Source organism: Rhinoderma darwinii, chromosome 2, assembly GCF_050947455.1.
Source record: "Rhinoderma darwinii isolate aRhiDar2 chromosome 2, aRhiDar2.hap1, whole genome shotgun sequence".
NCBI lineage: Eukaryota > Metazoa > Chordata > Amphibia > Anura > Rhinodermatidae > Rhinoderma > Rhinoderma darwinii.
The window spans coordinates 419,625,706-419,642,375 of NC_134688.1; the positions used below are offsets into that span (position 1 = coordinate 419,625,706).

At 40.4% G+C, this 16,670-nt stretch overlaps 1 protein-coding gene across 1 annotated transcript in view; it reads right to left on the reverse strand.

Moving 5' to 3' along the window:
* Positions 1-470: 470 nt before the first annotated feature.
* The window catches only part of HIP1 (huntingtin interacting protein 1), a 156,128-nt gene continuing 139,928 nt past the window's right edge, over positions 471-16,670 (reverse strand). Inside the window, exons 24-30 of the mRNA XM_075854258.1 lie at positions 14,968-15,061; positions 12,977-13,077; positions 12,021-12,126; positions 4,066-4,189; positions 3,849-3,910; positions 2,631-2,739; positions 471-2,015 (exon numbers count right to left, since the gene is read on the reverse strand). Of these exons, the coding sequence (XP_075710373.1) occupies positions 2,005-2,015; positions 2,631-2,739; positions 3,849-3,910; positions 4,066-4,189; positions 12,021-12,126; positions 12,977-13,077; positions 14,968-15,061 (607 nt within the window). The 3' untranslated portion in view covers positions 471-2,004. The remainder of the gene's footprint in view (positions 2,016-2,630; positions 2,740-3,848; positions 3,911-4,065; positions 4,190-12,020; positions 12,127-12,976; positions 13,078-14,967; positions 15,062-16,670) is intronic.

Sequence of the window (16,670 nt, forward strand, 5' to 3'; positions counted from 1 at the left end):
CTTTTTCAAATGAAGGTGACTGAATGCCCTAGGTCTGGCTTATGAAACCCCCGGCGTGCAGCTCATATTTTCCAAGAGAAGTTGTGGCTGGACATACATTTTCTTTACAGCAGCAAATGAATGGCCGCTCATGTAATACATGGACAAGCCAGGTCTACCAGAGGAGAGATCCTCTATGTTCGCGGCTCTCCGTTCTGGCAAATGGAGGGGGGGGGTTTGAGTAAGAGGCCCACCTTTATGATGTCCACATGCCTTAATAACCCATATGGAACGGGTGGTGTTTAGGAGACATCTCCCTTTAACATAGCAGTCCTTTGAAGTAAAAAAATAAAATAAATCATGTGTGAATGTTGCACTCCTTTATGTAAAAAGAAATTCATACATCCAATTATTTTGGAACTTTCATGTTTATCCTTAAAGAATAAAAGTAATATTAAGGCATTCAATGTTACAGAATAAAAAGAATCAGGAAAAATGAACATGGGTTTATTTGTGTAAATTCAATGGTGACATCTACTTGTGCCAAGCCTTATGGCACAAATGTGAAAACATTATAACACCATGGCCTATATAATGTCTTCTCTTACTGTCACAGTGTGTTCAGAATCCTCCACATCTCTCTACCTGCTGTAAACTTACATGGCAGTGCAGGATATAATAGGACCCTGGGAAAAGACCCATATAGCACCGACCAAAGGAAAGAGTTCACACAAGATTTGTCTTGAAAATGTGACATTTCATGGACAAAGATCTGTGTTGGGGTCTTAAGTCTACTGAGTGATCTTAGGTCATGAGTGCTATTCCTTCTTTGAGTTATCGTCACAGCTCCCACTGTACATTTATACAATATATAATATTGATGTCTTCCAAACGACTCTACATGTTTAATTAAATCGGATCTGTCATATAGGGCAACATAAAGAAGTGACAGACACGTTGATTTCAGCGGTCTGTCGCCAATTACGGTAGATAAATCGCCATAGTGTATAAGACCCTACACTTTACATTTGCGGCATGCCAGACGCGATGCAGGTATTGAGTTCAATGATAATCATATATTTACGCTACAGCCGATCATTGACCCGTTTCACCCTGTTACATTGCATAGAAGTAAAAGTGTCAATCAGCGGCTGGAGGGTGGAGGGAGCGTGAATATATGATATATGAATATCATTGGACTCAAGACCTTCATCGCTGGCCGCACACCACAAGTATAACATCTAAATTCTCCGAAACTACAGCAAATTATCAAATAAGTGAGAGGCTGCTGAAATCAGAGAGTCTGTCACTTTTTTATGGAAATATAAATATGACAGATCCTCCTTAAAACCAGTACATCATTCTTATGCCTCCCAAGAATTTTGCTGCATGTTTACAGCACCAGTAATGTCAAGTAATTCTCTCTTTCTGTATATACTATTGTCCAGTAACCTATAAGGCAAACGTTGTAGTCCATTTTCTTTGCCAGTTAATTTAAATATATTGAAAAATAATAGCTGCAGGTCTTTCTCATATGCCCCCTAGGGGCTTAATTGTGCTCCTGCTCCCTCCACACCATTATACTGAATTGTATTTAGCTGAATGGATTTAAGGGAATGCTACTATCAAGCACCTAGTCGTCCCTTTTAGGTGCCAGAATTTTACAGTCTGACGTCAAGGTCTATAGCTAACACTCTGTACCTTGTAGAGTTTTTCTGGCCCTCTTCATGTGATCCTGAACTAATATATATGTCAAGAAATGGAATATATTTGTCTCCCAAGCATTGAAGGTGAGTGGTGGTTGAGCGTGGCGGGCAGTATTAAGGTTACTGAATTCTCTCCTTTGCACCATGGATATTCTTCTCCTTCCTTTCTGCCATTCTGTAGCCTATTGGAAATACTCAGAACCAGTTAGACGTGGCCAATCCAGGCTGTGTTGAGTAGATCTGAATTGAATGCCATAGACTTGTGCTTTCAAAGTTTTTCGCTGCCTGCGTCCTGTATGTTGAGTGGAGGCTGTACAGCTTATTCAGCAGCTGTGGTGAAAAATCATGAGAAAGGACAAATTACATTTTCGGAGTCAAGTTATCTAAATAAACAGCCTTCACTTCTCGTCTGCAGATGAAGGTACATTCTTGCCTGGCTAGTGCTCCTAACTGTTTCTGAATCCTGATCTTGGCCTTGTTCCTGCACTATACTCCTGTCTTGCCCTTTGGATTTGTTGCTTGGTTGCTGTGGTTGTACTGCTGTTATCGACTCCCGGCCTGACTCCTGTCTGCGGTTCTATCTCATTCGCCGGCTTGCTCAATCTTCACTGCTAATTTGACGACCACCAGCTACGTTCTTGACTTCGCTAAAGTGCCAGCGCCGCGGTCAGTAGTCCGATAAGATTAAATAAGGGAATTACTATCTATACTTAACTAGGAGAAACTGTTTTTTTAGTGGATTCTCTGAAAGAAGTCAATAAATACATGAAAGATATTACTGCAGCTTTAAATTATGTTTACTTTAGTTTGAACGGAAATGTTATACTGAAATGTTCCGTGTAATGTTAAATGAGAAATCCAACAAAATGTAGTCAGACGCACCCTGACTATATAAATACTAAGTGAACTCACTTGCAGTCTTGCAATGTTGAACGCTATGCTTACCATCTCCCCACCCTTCCGAGACTCCAGCTAATTCATAGTGCTTCTTCCTTAAGTCTCCAAGTTTTTCTCTTTCTTTTTGTAACTGGCTCTCCAACTCCAAGACCCGCACCTATCAAATGAAAGGATGATATTAGTTTTCCAGACAATCAGATTAAGATAGGGCAACACAGCTAAGTACCCCTAAAGGCCCTTTTAAACTGGGCGATTATCGGGCAGACAAGCATTCATAGAACGCTCATTCCCGATAATTGCCCTGTGTAAACAGGGTAGCGATCAGCAGATGAACGACCAAACGCTCGATCATCTGCTGGTCGTTTTAAAAAAAGTGAAATATCATTGTCAGCAGCACATCTCTCTGTGTAAACAGGGAGACGAACTGCTGACATGATAATAATGTATGAGGACGAGCGATCGGAGTAACGACTGCTCGTCCCCATCCATAGGTCCGTGTGACAGGAGCAAACGAGCGCCGAACACCGATGTCTCGTTGATCGGTGCTTGCTGCACCGGCCGAATATCGGCAAGTGTAAAAGGCCCTTTACTGTTACAGTTGCCTGCAAGTTCTACTATTTCCTATATGGAAAATTCCACATGTCTTGCAAAAATTTCCAACATGTTTGAATGAGTTGAATGCAATCTTAAGACTCCATGTAGCATTAGGGTGGGGTTATATTTATTATGGCTCATGCAAACAGCAGAGCCCAGTGCACAGTTCCCGTACGGAGCTGCGTGGGCTCCGTCGGACTGCATATGTATAGACAGTGCCCTGTTATGGGTGTGAATAAGCCCTTACACTGTTATCATTTTGTCTAACCTCTTTGAGAATGCAAATTATTTGTTTCCCACGTGTTCTATTTTGGCAACTCCAAGATTATTCTCTTGCTCCCCCTACAGCGCTTCTCACAGCTAACCTGACAACCGGGCCAGAAGATCATTCATTAGGGTGTCTGAATAATATATATATATATATCTATATGGATATATCTATATCTGTGTGTGTATATATATATTATATATATATATAATTTTTTATTTATATATACATAATGTATATTGGCTCTTTCTGTTAGGTTAACATAGGTATGCTAAAGAATGTACACTATTTTATATTTATTTTTTATATTATTTATAGATCGATGAGAAGCAAATTTAAAACTATTCTAAGATAAATTAAATAGTAAGCTGTAAAGTCAAATTAAAAATAAGTGTAGTTATTACCTGAGAGTCCATCTCTTGTCGCTTGATCTGTGTTAGGGTCATACTAGAGAAGTCCATTGTGTCTGTTCACAGAAAGAAGACGTGATAGATAACATATCTTCTAAAGCTGGATATTAGTTGATAGTAGAACTGTTTTTATACTGGTATGCCACCAATTTTTTTTACAGATCTCCTAAAATTGTGTATAAGAAGCAAAACAAGACAAGATTCTACTTACCTACTTCTTCAATCTGGGACTTGATTGACTTTGTAGAAGCCACCACACCAGCAGCATTGTGATTTACAACTTTGGAGGCTTGTTGCAGTCTAGTCAAATTAGTACTGTTCTTCTCTGCCTTCACCTACGGAAATAAGAGAACATTTGCTTCATATGCTGGAACATATGAGTATACAGTCGGATCCAGACGTATTTGGCCAGTGACACAATTTTCATCATTTAGCCTCTATACACCACCACAATGGATTTGAAACAAAGCAATGAAGATGTGATTAAAGTGTAGACTTGATTTAATTCAAGGGGCGTAACATAACCCATTAAAGATTTGAAGGTGTTCAGGCCGCACTAGGTTTCGTATGGGTGCATGTGTAGGGGCCCAACCCATGTAGTACAAGAAAGGTACAATGCACACCGACTTTCTCCGTTATCCAAAGATAGATTTTTAATATTCGTAATTATGCCAGTTTAAGTGCGACGTTTCGGTCATCTCTGACCTTTCTTATATAACCCATTAAAGGGACACCTCCGTCAAAAAGGCCGAATTCAGACGACCGTAGTATATGTCCTTGTGACGGTCGTCACACGGACGCATGTATTTCAATGGGGTCTTTCATATGGCCATTGTTTCAACGGACCGTGTGAAGGGTCCGCTGAAAAATAGAACATGTCAGACGTGAAACAACTCAGACGTGAAAGAGCCATTTTTAACCTGGATTATTTACTGTACTATGTTTATATATGTTTTAGCTTCTTTTATGTGAACATTATTTGTTGGGGATATAACTTTTTTTTTTCCAAGGCAAAAATAAACAATTAGCAATAAATATTTTTTTTTTATGATTGCCGTGTCCCTAAGGGGGTTAACCCCAATATTGCAATTAAGTGATGGAGTCACTTATTAATGTGAGGTACATGGTGTTAGGTACATGATGGGGTTAATTACTACCAATATGAGGCACATGGAGTTTCAAAATTCATCACACATTAACCCAATGTTGCATATTATGACTGTGAGGTAAATGATGGGGTTAATTGCTATCAATGTGAGGCACACGGAGGTTCAGAATTCATAACACCATGTGCCTCACATCAGAAAACGGAAGGACTTTTTATTTTCGTGTTTTTTTCTTCATTGTTGGCAAAGTATCGTTTTGGTATCGAGAATTGCAATACTACACGATGTATCGGTATTGAAGTCCAAATTCTGGTATCGTGACAGCCCTAGTTTAAAGCTGTCCATACATTTAAGACATCTGTGGCACGGCTGAGCGTGCATGTATTCTCAATGGGAAGAGAGGGGTAAGGCTCATCTCCTTACAATCAAGAGGAGGGGGCTGTTGGATTTCAACATGCCCCATCCTTTTGCCGTGAGTCGGGACACTGCATTACATTAGATGGTTGGCCGGCCCTGCCGAAATCGGCAGTTTCAGCCGAAGCACATCTAATATGTATGGTCACCCTAAGGGAGTCAAAATAGGACAAACCTAGGTATCCATCCCAACATTTTGTATATTGTAAATATATAGTAGTGCGATGTTTAGTTATAATTCTGGGAAAGTTGTGTGACAACAAGTGGATGTACAATCTCAATATAGTCATCATATGGGGTTGTCACTCAGCTTTCCCAGAGTTCTGACTACACAGTCATGCAGTGATACTCTTTCTTGTCCTGTAATATGGTATAATTGGGTTGATGACTTGTTCAGGACTTGAGAAAAGCTGGGTGACAAAGACAAGGGGACGAACATGGCAGTCATAATGGTTGTTTCTCAACTTTCTCAAAAAAAAAAAAGAGTACAACTAAGGCCACTTTCACACAGCAGTATTTAGGTCAGTATTCGTGAGCCAACACCAGGAGTGGCTACAAAACACGGAAGAGGTAGAAATATTTCTATTGTACTTCTTCTCTCTGTAGGTTTCCTCCTGGGAACAAATACGGAAACAAAATATTGATCAAGATACTGCCGTGTGAAAAGGCCTAAAAAATGACTGATAGGACAGGTAAACAGTACCAGCACCTGGCACGTACATCCGGCCCAGCGTTTATCAGTAAGAGGCGCCCCCCCTTCTTATGGTGAAAGGTTTGCTAGCATCTTTCTGAGGACACAGACAAGTAGGTGGAATGCGCAGCGCAGGGGCCACCGCTGATGAAATGTGATGAAACATTGCAAATGAAAGGAGCATTGGTAGACAGAGAAAGACAGCTATTGATCATATACGCAGATAATGATGTCGTATGAAGGAGAAATAAAACCATTGACACACATTACTCTTACTGAATGGTATTTATTGGAAAATTTGAAGAACAATCTGGGTCGTCTGCAGGTGACATGAGACAAATAACAGCGATAGAGGAGATTAGAGATACATGGTATGTGTATGATTTATATGAATCGATTTTTCCGCATCTTTGCTGATGATCTCCTCAGTGGTTTTTGTTTTTGCTGTCTGAAAACGCACTCTTTCTTGTGTGTGCATATACACACACACACACACACACACACACACACACAGATATATATACATACACTCCCACACATAATAAAAAAATTCATGCAAAAAAAATATGTATTAAAAAAAAAAAATGTTGTAGGGTGAAAGGTGAACTGGAACTTGAGAAAAATCTACAAGGAACAATCGTCTGAGACGGCTCGGGTGCTAGGTATCGATATGAGGCATGCCAAGTTTGATGGTGACAATAGTGGCAACTCTCTACACTTATCTTGCCTAATATTAAACAAAACATATCCTGCTTCTCTTCTCAAATTGTTAAACATTCTTGTCCGTTATTTCTTAGTTGCATCTGTTTCTGGGAAAGCCAGATAACAACTAGTGAATCTTGGCTGTGATTACAGCTCCTACAGGGGTTATCCAGAGTTCTTCTATCCCCCGCTGTTGATGCTAAGCTTGTCATTATGCGGGCATAGATAGGGTATATTCAGACGGTGCAGTTGTGCCGCTGTTTAACTGCAATTTGCTTCATTTTTAATGAGATTCGCCTGAGCTAACTGCGGTAAACCTGTGTGTGGTCCATGGGACTCCAAAGGTCATAGGACTATCAGTACATCCTGACCTGAACCATCTAATGCTGCGCAATTAAAACCTTGAGTCAGCTGGAAAGCGACCAGTTAATTATTTGTTATATTATACAATAAATGTATAACCTTATTACTGTGCTTATTTGCATATTTTAAAATGAATGTGAACAAGAATCAGAAGTCACAAGCAGTGCTAGGATGGTGGGGCTGAGCTTGCCCTCTATGTTTCGTGGTATGGTTTGGCCCATTATTCATCTGTACAGCGAAGCGCCATCCTATCAGTTTTGCCTCATTTCACTGAATCCGAGCAGAACATATAATTCTTTACACTTCACAATTCATCCTGCTTCTTCTATCTGGTCACATCATCAATAAATACCAGTGACCCAGTTCCATTGGCAGCCATTCATGCCCATGCCACAACCCTGCCCTCACCCTGTGTGACAGAGGATGCAGTATGCGTGGAATCATGAGCCCTTACTTTCCTTCTCTATAGTGTTCTCTTGCTATCATTTTGGTACAAGTTCATCTTGGTTTCATCCATCCAAAGAATCTTGTTTCAGAACTAAGTGGCTTTTTTTTAGATGTCTTCTGGCAAAGTCTAATCTAGCCTTTCTGTTCTTGAGTTTTACTAGTGGTTTGCATCTTGAGATAAACCCTCTGTATTTATATGCACGAATGCTCTTTTTGATTGTAGACCTCCTTGATAGTGTTACTTGACTTGGCTAGATGTTATGAAGGGGTTATTCTTTACCTGTGATAACGCCGGCTGGCCACAAGACGGCAAGACTAGGCTTGACCTATAAAAATCTAGTTAGAGTAGAGCCGATTGTGTACCAACTGGACGGTCCAAGGGAACGGATTACTGGAGCACGTATCACAATACTGACTTGAATACAAGAAGCAGGGACTCAATGATTGAAGACAGGGATAGTAAGAAGATGATGAGAACAAACGGATGATTGTAAAAAGGATATAGGAAACTGGAGAGGGTTCAAAGGCAGGCGACTAGATTATTAAAGAGGCTCTGTCACCACATTATAAGTGGCCTATATTGTACATGATGTGATCGGCGCTGTAATGTAGATTACAGCAGTGTTTTTTATTTTGAAAAACGATCATTTTTGACAGAGTTATGACCTATATTAGCTTTATGCTAATGAGTTTCTTAATGAACAACTGGGCGTGTTTTACTTTTTGACCAATCAGGTACCAATCAGCGTCATACACTTCTCTCCATTCATTTGCACAACACATAGCGATATAGCTATATCACTATGTGCAGCCACATAAACACACTATAACTTTACTGCAGTGTCCTGACAGTGAATATACATTATCTCCAGTCAGGATGTGATGTGTATTCAGAATCCTGACACTTCTGTAGTGTCTCTGTGATATTTACAGCAAGGCAAGCGTAATCTCGTTTGAAATGACAGGTTACATTGTAATCTTGCGAGATTACGCTTGCCATGCTGTAAATATCCCAGAGACGCTACAGAAGTGACAGGATTCTGAATAGACATCACGTCCTGGCTGGAATTAATGTATATTCATTGTCAGGACACTGCAGTAACGTTATAGTGTGTTTATGTGGCTGCACATAGCGATATAGCTATATCGATATCTGCAGTGTAAATGAATGGAGAGAAGTGTATGACGCTGATTGGTCAGCGTCATACACTCCTCTATACAACGCCCACTTGGCAAAAAAGTAAAACACGCCCAGTTGTTCATTAAGAAAGTCATTAGCATAAAGCTAATATAGGTCATAACTCCATCAAAAATGATCGTTTTTCTAAATAAAAAACACTGCTGTAATCTACATTACAGCGCTGATCACATCATGTACAATATAGGGCACTTATAATCTGGTGACAGAGCCTCTTTAAATTGGATGTGTCGCTTACAATGAAAGACTAGAGAAATTGGGCTTATTCAGCTCGGAAAAAAGACGTCTTAGAGGTGATCTTATTAACAGGTATAAATATATGTGTGGTCAATACAAAGAACTAGCACATAATCGGTTCTTTCCAAGGACTGTACAAAGGACCAGGGGATATTAATTGCGTGTGGAAGTAAGACGTTTCAGACATCAATATAGGAAAGGGTTCTTTACAATTAGAGTAGTTAAACTATGGAATGCCCTACCTCAGGAGGTAGTAATGGCAGATACTATATCAGTATTTTAAAAAAGAGCTAGATGATTATTTACTGACAAATGGCATTGAGGGTTATAGTTAATCTAGCAATGAATGATGTGTAATTTATTGAGAAAGGTTGGACTTGATGGAGCTGTGTCTTTTTTCAACTTATATACAGTGGAGGAAATAAGTATTTGATCCCTTGCTGATTTTGTACGTTTGCCCACTGTCAAAGTCATGAACAGTCTAGAATTTTTAGGCTAGGTTAATTTTACAAGTGAGAGATAGATTATATAAAAAAAATATAAGAAAATCACATAGTCAAAATGATATATATTTATTTGCATTGTGCACAGAGAAATAAGTATTTGATCCCCTGCCAACCATTAAGAGTTCAGCCTCCTCCAGACCAGTTACACGCTCCAAATCAACTTGGTGCCTGCATTAAAGACAGCTGTCTTACATGGTCACCTGTATAAAAGACATCTGTCCACAGACTCAATTAATCAGTCTGACTCTAACCTCTACAACATGGGCAAGACCAAAGAGTTTTCTAAGGATGTCAGGGACAAGATCATAGACCTGCACAAGGCTGGAATGGGCTACAAAACCATAAGTAAGATGCTGGATGAGAAGGAGACAACTGTTGGTGCAATAGTAAGAAAATGGAAGACATACAAAATGACTGTCAATCGACATCGATCTGGGGCTCCATGCAAAATCTCACCTCGTGGGGTATCCTTGATCCTGAGGAAGGTGAGAGCTCAGCCGAAAACTACATAGGGGGAACTTGTTAATCATCTCAAGGCAGCCGGGACCACAGTCACCAAGAAAACCATTGGTAACACATTACGCCGTAATGGATTAAAATCCTGCAGTGGCCGCAAGGTCCCCCTGCTCAAGAAGGCACATGTACAGGCTCGTCTGAAGTGTGCAAATGAACATCTGGATGATTCTGAGAGTGATTGGGAGAAGGTGCTGTGGTCAGATGAGACTAAAATTGAGCTCTTTGGCATTAACTCAACTCGCCGTTTTTGGAGGAAGAGAAATGCTGCCTATGACCCAAAGGACACCGTCCCCACTGTCAAGCATGGAGGTGGAAACATTATGTTTTGGGGGTGTTTCTCTGCTAAGGGCACAGGACTACTTCACCGCATCAATGGGAGAATGGATGGAGCCATGTACCGTCAAATCCTGAGTGACGACCTCCTTCCCTCCACCAGGACATTAAAAATGGCTCGTGGCTGGGTCTTCCAGCACGACAATGACCCGAAACATACAGCCAAGGCAACAAAGGAGTGGCTCAAAAAGAAGCACATTAAGGTCATGGAGTGGCCTAGCCAGTCTCCAGACCTTAATCCCATCGAAAACTTATGGAGGGAGCTGAAGATCCGAGTTGCCAAGCGACAGCCTCGAAATCGTAATGATTTACAGATGATCTGCAAAGAGGAGTGGGCCAAAATTCCATCTAACATGTGTGCAAACCTCATCATCAACTACTAAAAATGTCTGACTGCTGTGCTTGCCAACAAGGGTTTTGCCACCAAGTATTAAGTCTTGTTTGCCAAAGGGATCAAATACTTATTTCTCTGTGCACAATGCAAATAAATATATATAATTGTGACAATGTGATTTTTTTTTATATAATCTATCTCTCACTGGTAAAATTAACCTAGCCTAAAAATTCTAGACTGTTCATGTCTTTGACAGTGGGCAAACTTACAAAATCAGCAAGGGATCAAATACTTATTTCCTTCACTGTAACTATGGGTGATGATAACAGTCAGATGATGGAAACCAAACATAGTTACATAGTTACTAAGGTTGAAAAAAGACATTGTCCACAGTGTCCACCAAATGGATGACGGTAGGTGATAAAAAGCTAACCCTAACTAGCTTTCCCTAGATCTTTTTCCTGAATCTGTTCCTGAGCAATGACCCTAACACCAGACACTACTAACCCTCACTGTTCCAAACACTGTCCCTATTAGAGTGCCTAATCTGCAGACACGGATCTTAACACAGCGCCAGGAAAACACTAGGAACCAAAGGTAATGAACACCGCACAAACGATTTGCAAACTCAGGTAAACCAGGCAAGCAGAAAATAAAACAATGAAACAGGATGAAACTAACTAACTAACTTACTAACAGGACTAAACACAGAAGCAAGCACGGACTGAGGACATACTTAGGCTGAGCTGGAAAACACAATACTTGACTGGAAGACACGATCAGACTAGCACATGGAAAACAATAATAGCAAGCGGTATAACCGGCACAATCAATCTAAGCCCAGGGATGCTGAAAGGGGTTGTCCGGGATCAACAAAAAAATGGGTCAAACAATAAAAGGAACATAACTTACCTGTTAAATTCGCCAGCGCTCCAGCGTTGCCACTCCAGTGCACCCTGCCGGTCTGTTTATTGTGCTGCAGCAATGACATCGCGTCAACATACGTTGCGCTGCAGCCAAAGCTGAGGCCAGTGATTGACTGCAACGGTCACGTTTGTCTCCTTGACAGAATTGCCTTGCTCTTGATTGCTTTGTTTCAGATCTATTGTGGTGGTGTACACAGGCTAAATTATGAAAATGGTGTCACTGTCCAAATACTTCTGGACCCCACTGTATTCTAGTTAGTATCTAGTTAGGACATCATAAACTCCTGTTTGCTCCCACGTTGACATGATTTAGAAGATTATGAAAGACAATTTACAAATCGCAAACCTAGGTCAAGGGCTCTTTAGTATTATGATAATCTGAATGTACCATACCTTGGAAGCTGCTACAAGCTGGGCAGTGCTAGCTGCAATTTCATGGGAACAAACAATAAGGTTTTCAAATTTCCCCTGACCTTGGACCACATGGTCTGCAGCATCCCTGAAAAGGGAAAGAACATGATCAGGAGAAAACATATTTGGAACATAGGTGTGTATATATATATATATATATATATATATATATATATATATATATATATATATACATACAATATATATATATATATATATATATATATATATGTGTGTGTGTGTGTGTGTGTGTACTGAGCCTGTATGGTGACACATGGCGTCCCCGTGGGTCTATACTGCAGATTCATGGGCAGTACGGTGCTCCACGTGAATGCCTCTGTAATGTGGCATGCAATGGATCATTCCACAATTTCTATGTGCCTTTGTAAGAAATCGGTGGAATATGGAGGTACAGTATGGATCCATAGTTTTCTATGGGTGCCATTTTACTGATCCACACAACACAGATCTGTCATTTGTTTGTCTGCAGAGGCCTAAATCTCTTGAGCTAGCTAATAAATGATATCACAAGCTTAGTGCCAGTAGCTGATAATAAGTGGAGATGGATTGGCAAACGCACATCACCTAATGGTCGCCAACCTGGGCATCTCCAGCTGTTGCAAATCTACAACTCCCAGCATGCCCTGCGGCTGTCAGGGTCTGCTGGTTGTTCTAGTTTTTCAACCATTAGAGTGACACATGTTTGAGACTGCTGTCTTGGATTACGGGTGGGAGTTTTTTATTTTTGGGTGTAATAAACAGAGAATTAGACAAAATAGACCATGGCTGTTCTCTAACATCCAACCAACTGGCCACTGAAATATGTCCAGTGTGACCCACCATGAGTATGTACCTGGTGAACATAGAACAGGGAGCTTGGTACTACAATAGCAAGAGCTTTGAGTTTGTGCGGTAGTAAAGAACTCAATCTTACTTACACCATGACAGTAGCTCCCCAGCCCACTGCCTTAGAAGCCGAGATCAGACCCTCTGTCCATCTTGAGTTTCTGGCATAAAATTCTTTTTGAGAGGTTGCACCCTGCAGACAAATACACACGATAGAGATGGTGAACACGTAATATGAAGCATGACTGTATAGATGGCGTCACACCAGCAATAAAAACTGCACAAGTAGATGTAAAAGCTGCACTTTATTAATATGTTGAGAATTGTATGAAGCAGCTCATAAAGTCTGGTATTCTAGAGACGTTTACAGTAATGTTGGGTGGGGAAGCCTCAGGGACAATAATGTAAAAGTTAGAGTATGTTCACACGACAACGCAAAATATGTCTGAAAATTACAGAGATGTTTTCAGGAGAAAACAGCTCCTGAATTTCAGACGTTTTTGCATGTACTCGCGTTGTTCGCGACGTCTTTTACGGACGTAATTGGAGCTGTTTTTCATTGGAGTCAATGAAAAACGGCTCCAAAAACGTCCCAAGAAGTGTCCTGCACTTCTTTGACGCGGGCGTAATTTTACGCGCCGTCTTTTGACAGCGACGCATAAAATTACATCTTGTCTGCACAAAACATCGTAAAACCCCTTGCAAGCAATGGGCAGATGTTTGCCGACGTATTGGGGCCGTCTTTTCAGGCGTAATTCGAGGCGTAAAACGCCTCCATTACGTCTGAAAATAGGTCGTGTGCACATACCGTTAGATCGACAAATAAAGCTGGCTGTAGACGCGCACAATATCACTAATGGTACTACAAATAGGTCCTGACGGATAGAAATCTGCCCCATTGTTCGAAACACTTATCGTTCATGCTTCAAAATCCTTGCTAGTGATAAACGCTACAATTTTAGCATCTATTAGAATCCAAGAATAGAACATGTGCATAAATGTGCAGATACAATGCAATGGGGCAGGCTCATCAATGTTTTCTGGCAAACGCCATATTTATGAAGCCCCATGCGCCATTTTTTCCGACACAAACGTGCCAGACAAAGAGGGCAGGACTTCCGAGTCAGTGCTTGTCCACACGTAACGGAATTGCAGCAGTTTTTACTGCAGAAAATGGTGCGTATTTTGCGGCGTTTTTCACAATGCTGGGAGATGGTGACATCTCATCTGAAAACCCCAGCAAATCAGTCCACTTTCCGCAGCAGGAATTGACATGCTGCGGTCCGAAATATACGCACCGTAGGTCAATTTCTGCTTGGAATTTTTATGTGGAATTTTTACTTGGCGTGTGGATGAGATTTGTTAAATCTCATCCACTTTGCTGCTGCCGTATGCTGCAATTCCGGACGGAAAATATGCAGCAATTCCTTAGGCTGAGGGAGACTAATTTCTGATCATTTCCCTCCATTTTTCTACACAGGTCAATCAAGTAGGCATGAGTCCTGATTATGAATCTGGCACAAACTGCACTGGTAGGGCTCATTTACACGAGCGTGTTATACGTCCGTGCGACGTGTGTGATTTTCACGCGCATCGCAGGGACCTGTATTAGTCTATGGGGCCGTGCAGACAGGTGTGTGATTTTCACTCAGCGTGTGTCCGCTGCGTGAAACGCACCACATGTCCTATATTTGTGCGCTGTTCGCGCATCACTCACCCATTGATGTCAATGGGTGCGTGAAAACCATGCATGTCACACGGAAGCACTTCGGTGGGACAAGCGTGATTCGCGCAACAGCAGTGAAAGGATGAATGAAAACAGAAAAGCACCACGTGCTTTTCTGTTTACAGACATCCAAACGGAGTGTCATAATGATGGCGGCTGCGTGAAAATCACGCAGCCACGCATCATACGCTGATGACACACGGAGCTGTTAAGTGCCTTTTGCGCACACAAAACGCCACGTTTTTTGCGTGCGCAAAACGCACACGCTCGTGTAAACCCGGCCGTACACCTAACAAAATTGTCTGATACTGAGGGGTTTTAATCTTAATTTGACAAAAAAAAAAAAAATTGACTGACTCCTCCACTCTCCACGATTTCTTTCTGAAGGTCCTTTGAGGCCAGTATCAAGGCTTTTATCCCCTGCATGAGATCTGTGCACGTGCCGAGAATCCTACAGAACACAAACACAGAGAAATAAAGTAATGTACAAATAAGCTGAACATAACAAAAAAATAGCGTTCAAATATCGTACATTATATAAATGCTAGTGTGAACCTAGCCTTAAAAAGTACGTCCGACTTTGCTACCATTTTTTTATTGCTCCAATATATATATATATAAAATATATGAATCAATTTTGCAAATAGTCTTAATCGGATCAATAAAAAATTGGTTGCATAGGCTAAGAAGGCATCTAAGATCAGAGGGAAGAATAGAAAGAGACGCACAGTGGGGCATACTTATTAATACTGATGCAAATCGAGTTAATTTTCTATGCAGCCTATGCCATGTTGATGAATACAGCGCAGCTATTGCGCTGCGACTGGTTTCTCTATTGCACCGTCATTTCTCTGAGTGGAAAAGTGGCGGTATATTCTTGCAAATAAGTTGTACTGTATGTGACTATAAAGTCATAATTCCTTTTCTTTGAAACTTCAAAAGGTAATTAAAAATCTATAAATAAATATCATCTTTGTTTAACCAGTTCAGGACCAAGCTATTTTGAGACTTCACGACCAGGCACCATTAAACACATAATTTTTAGATGTAATTTTTTTTTTAATTTTTAGGCTTTTATTTTGAAAAAAAAGTAAAAAAATATGCTTTTTTTTACTTTCCTGTTAATTTTTTTCTGGTAATAATATAGTGTTAATCTAAAATAGACATTTTATTTGTGATCATTATTGTCTCCCATAAATTTTGATATAATACATGTTCATTTTAATGTAATTGGATCAGGGCTAGCGTTACAACAAGGATTGGCAGCAGGGGGGATTTTATGACCTGAACCTCCCGCCCTTTATATACAGTAGGCAGTCCTGAACCATTTAAAGAGGCTCTGTCACCAGATTATCAAATCTCTATCTCCTATTGCATGTGATCGGCGCTGCAATGTAGATAACAGTAACGTTTTGTTTTTTTTGAAAAATGATCATTTTTGGCTAAGTTATGAGCAATTTTATATTTATGCAAATGAGCCTTTCTCATGGACAACTGGGCGTGTTTTCTCTTATTTCCAACTGGGCGTGTCTTGTGTTTATAACATCTGGGCGTGTTTACTTCTTTCACTGCACAATCACACTGTGCTGTGGATCATGCTGGACTGGAACAATGAGAAGTGCATGATGCTGATTGGTCACTGATTGGTCAGCCTCATACACTCCTCTGTACAACACCCAGTTGGTAAAAAATTAAAAACACGCCCAGTTGTCCATTGAGAAACTCATTAGCATAAATCTAAACTAGCTCATAACTTGCTCAGAAATGATCGTTTTTCAAAATAAAAACTACTGTTGTTATCTACATTACAGCACCAATCAGATTATGTAGGAGATAGGGCACTTATAATGTGGTGACAGTGCCTCTTTAAGAATTATTCTTTCCTACAAATAACTGTGAAAAACAGAACAGGTAGAAGACACAATGAATTAAAGGCTTTGTTTTGTTTTTTCAATAAAATTGTGCATCAGTGTGATTGGTGCAACTTCCTAAATACATTTTCTTAAAAATTATTTTTACTTTTTGAGATTGAGATACAGCTGCTTTGTATACTGTATACA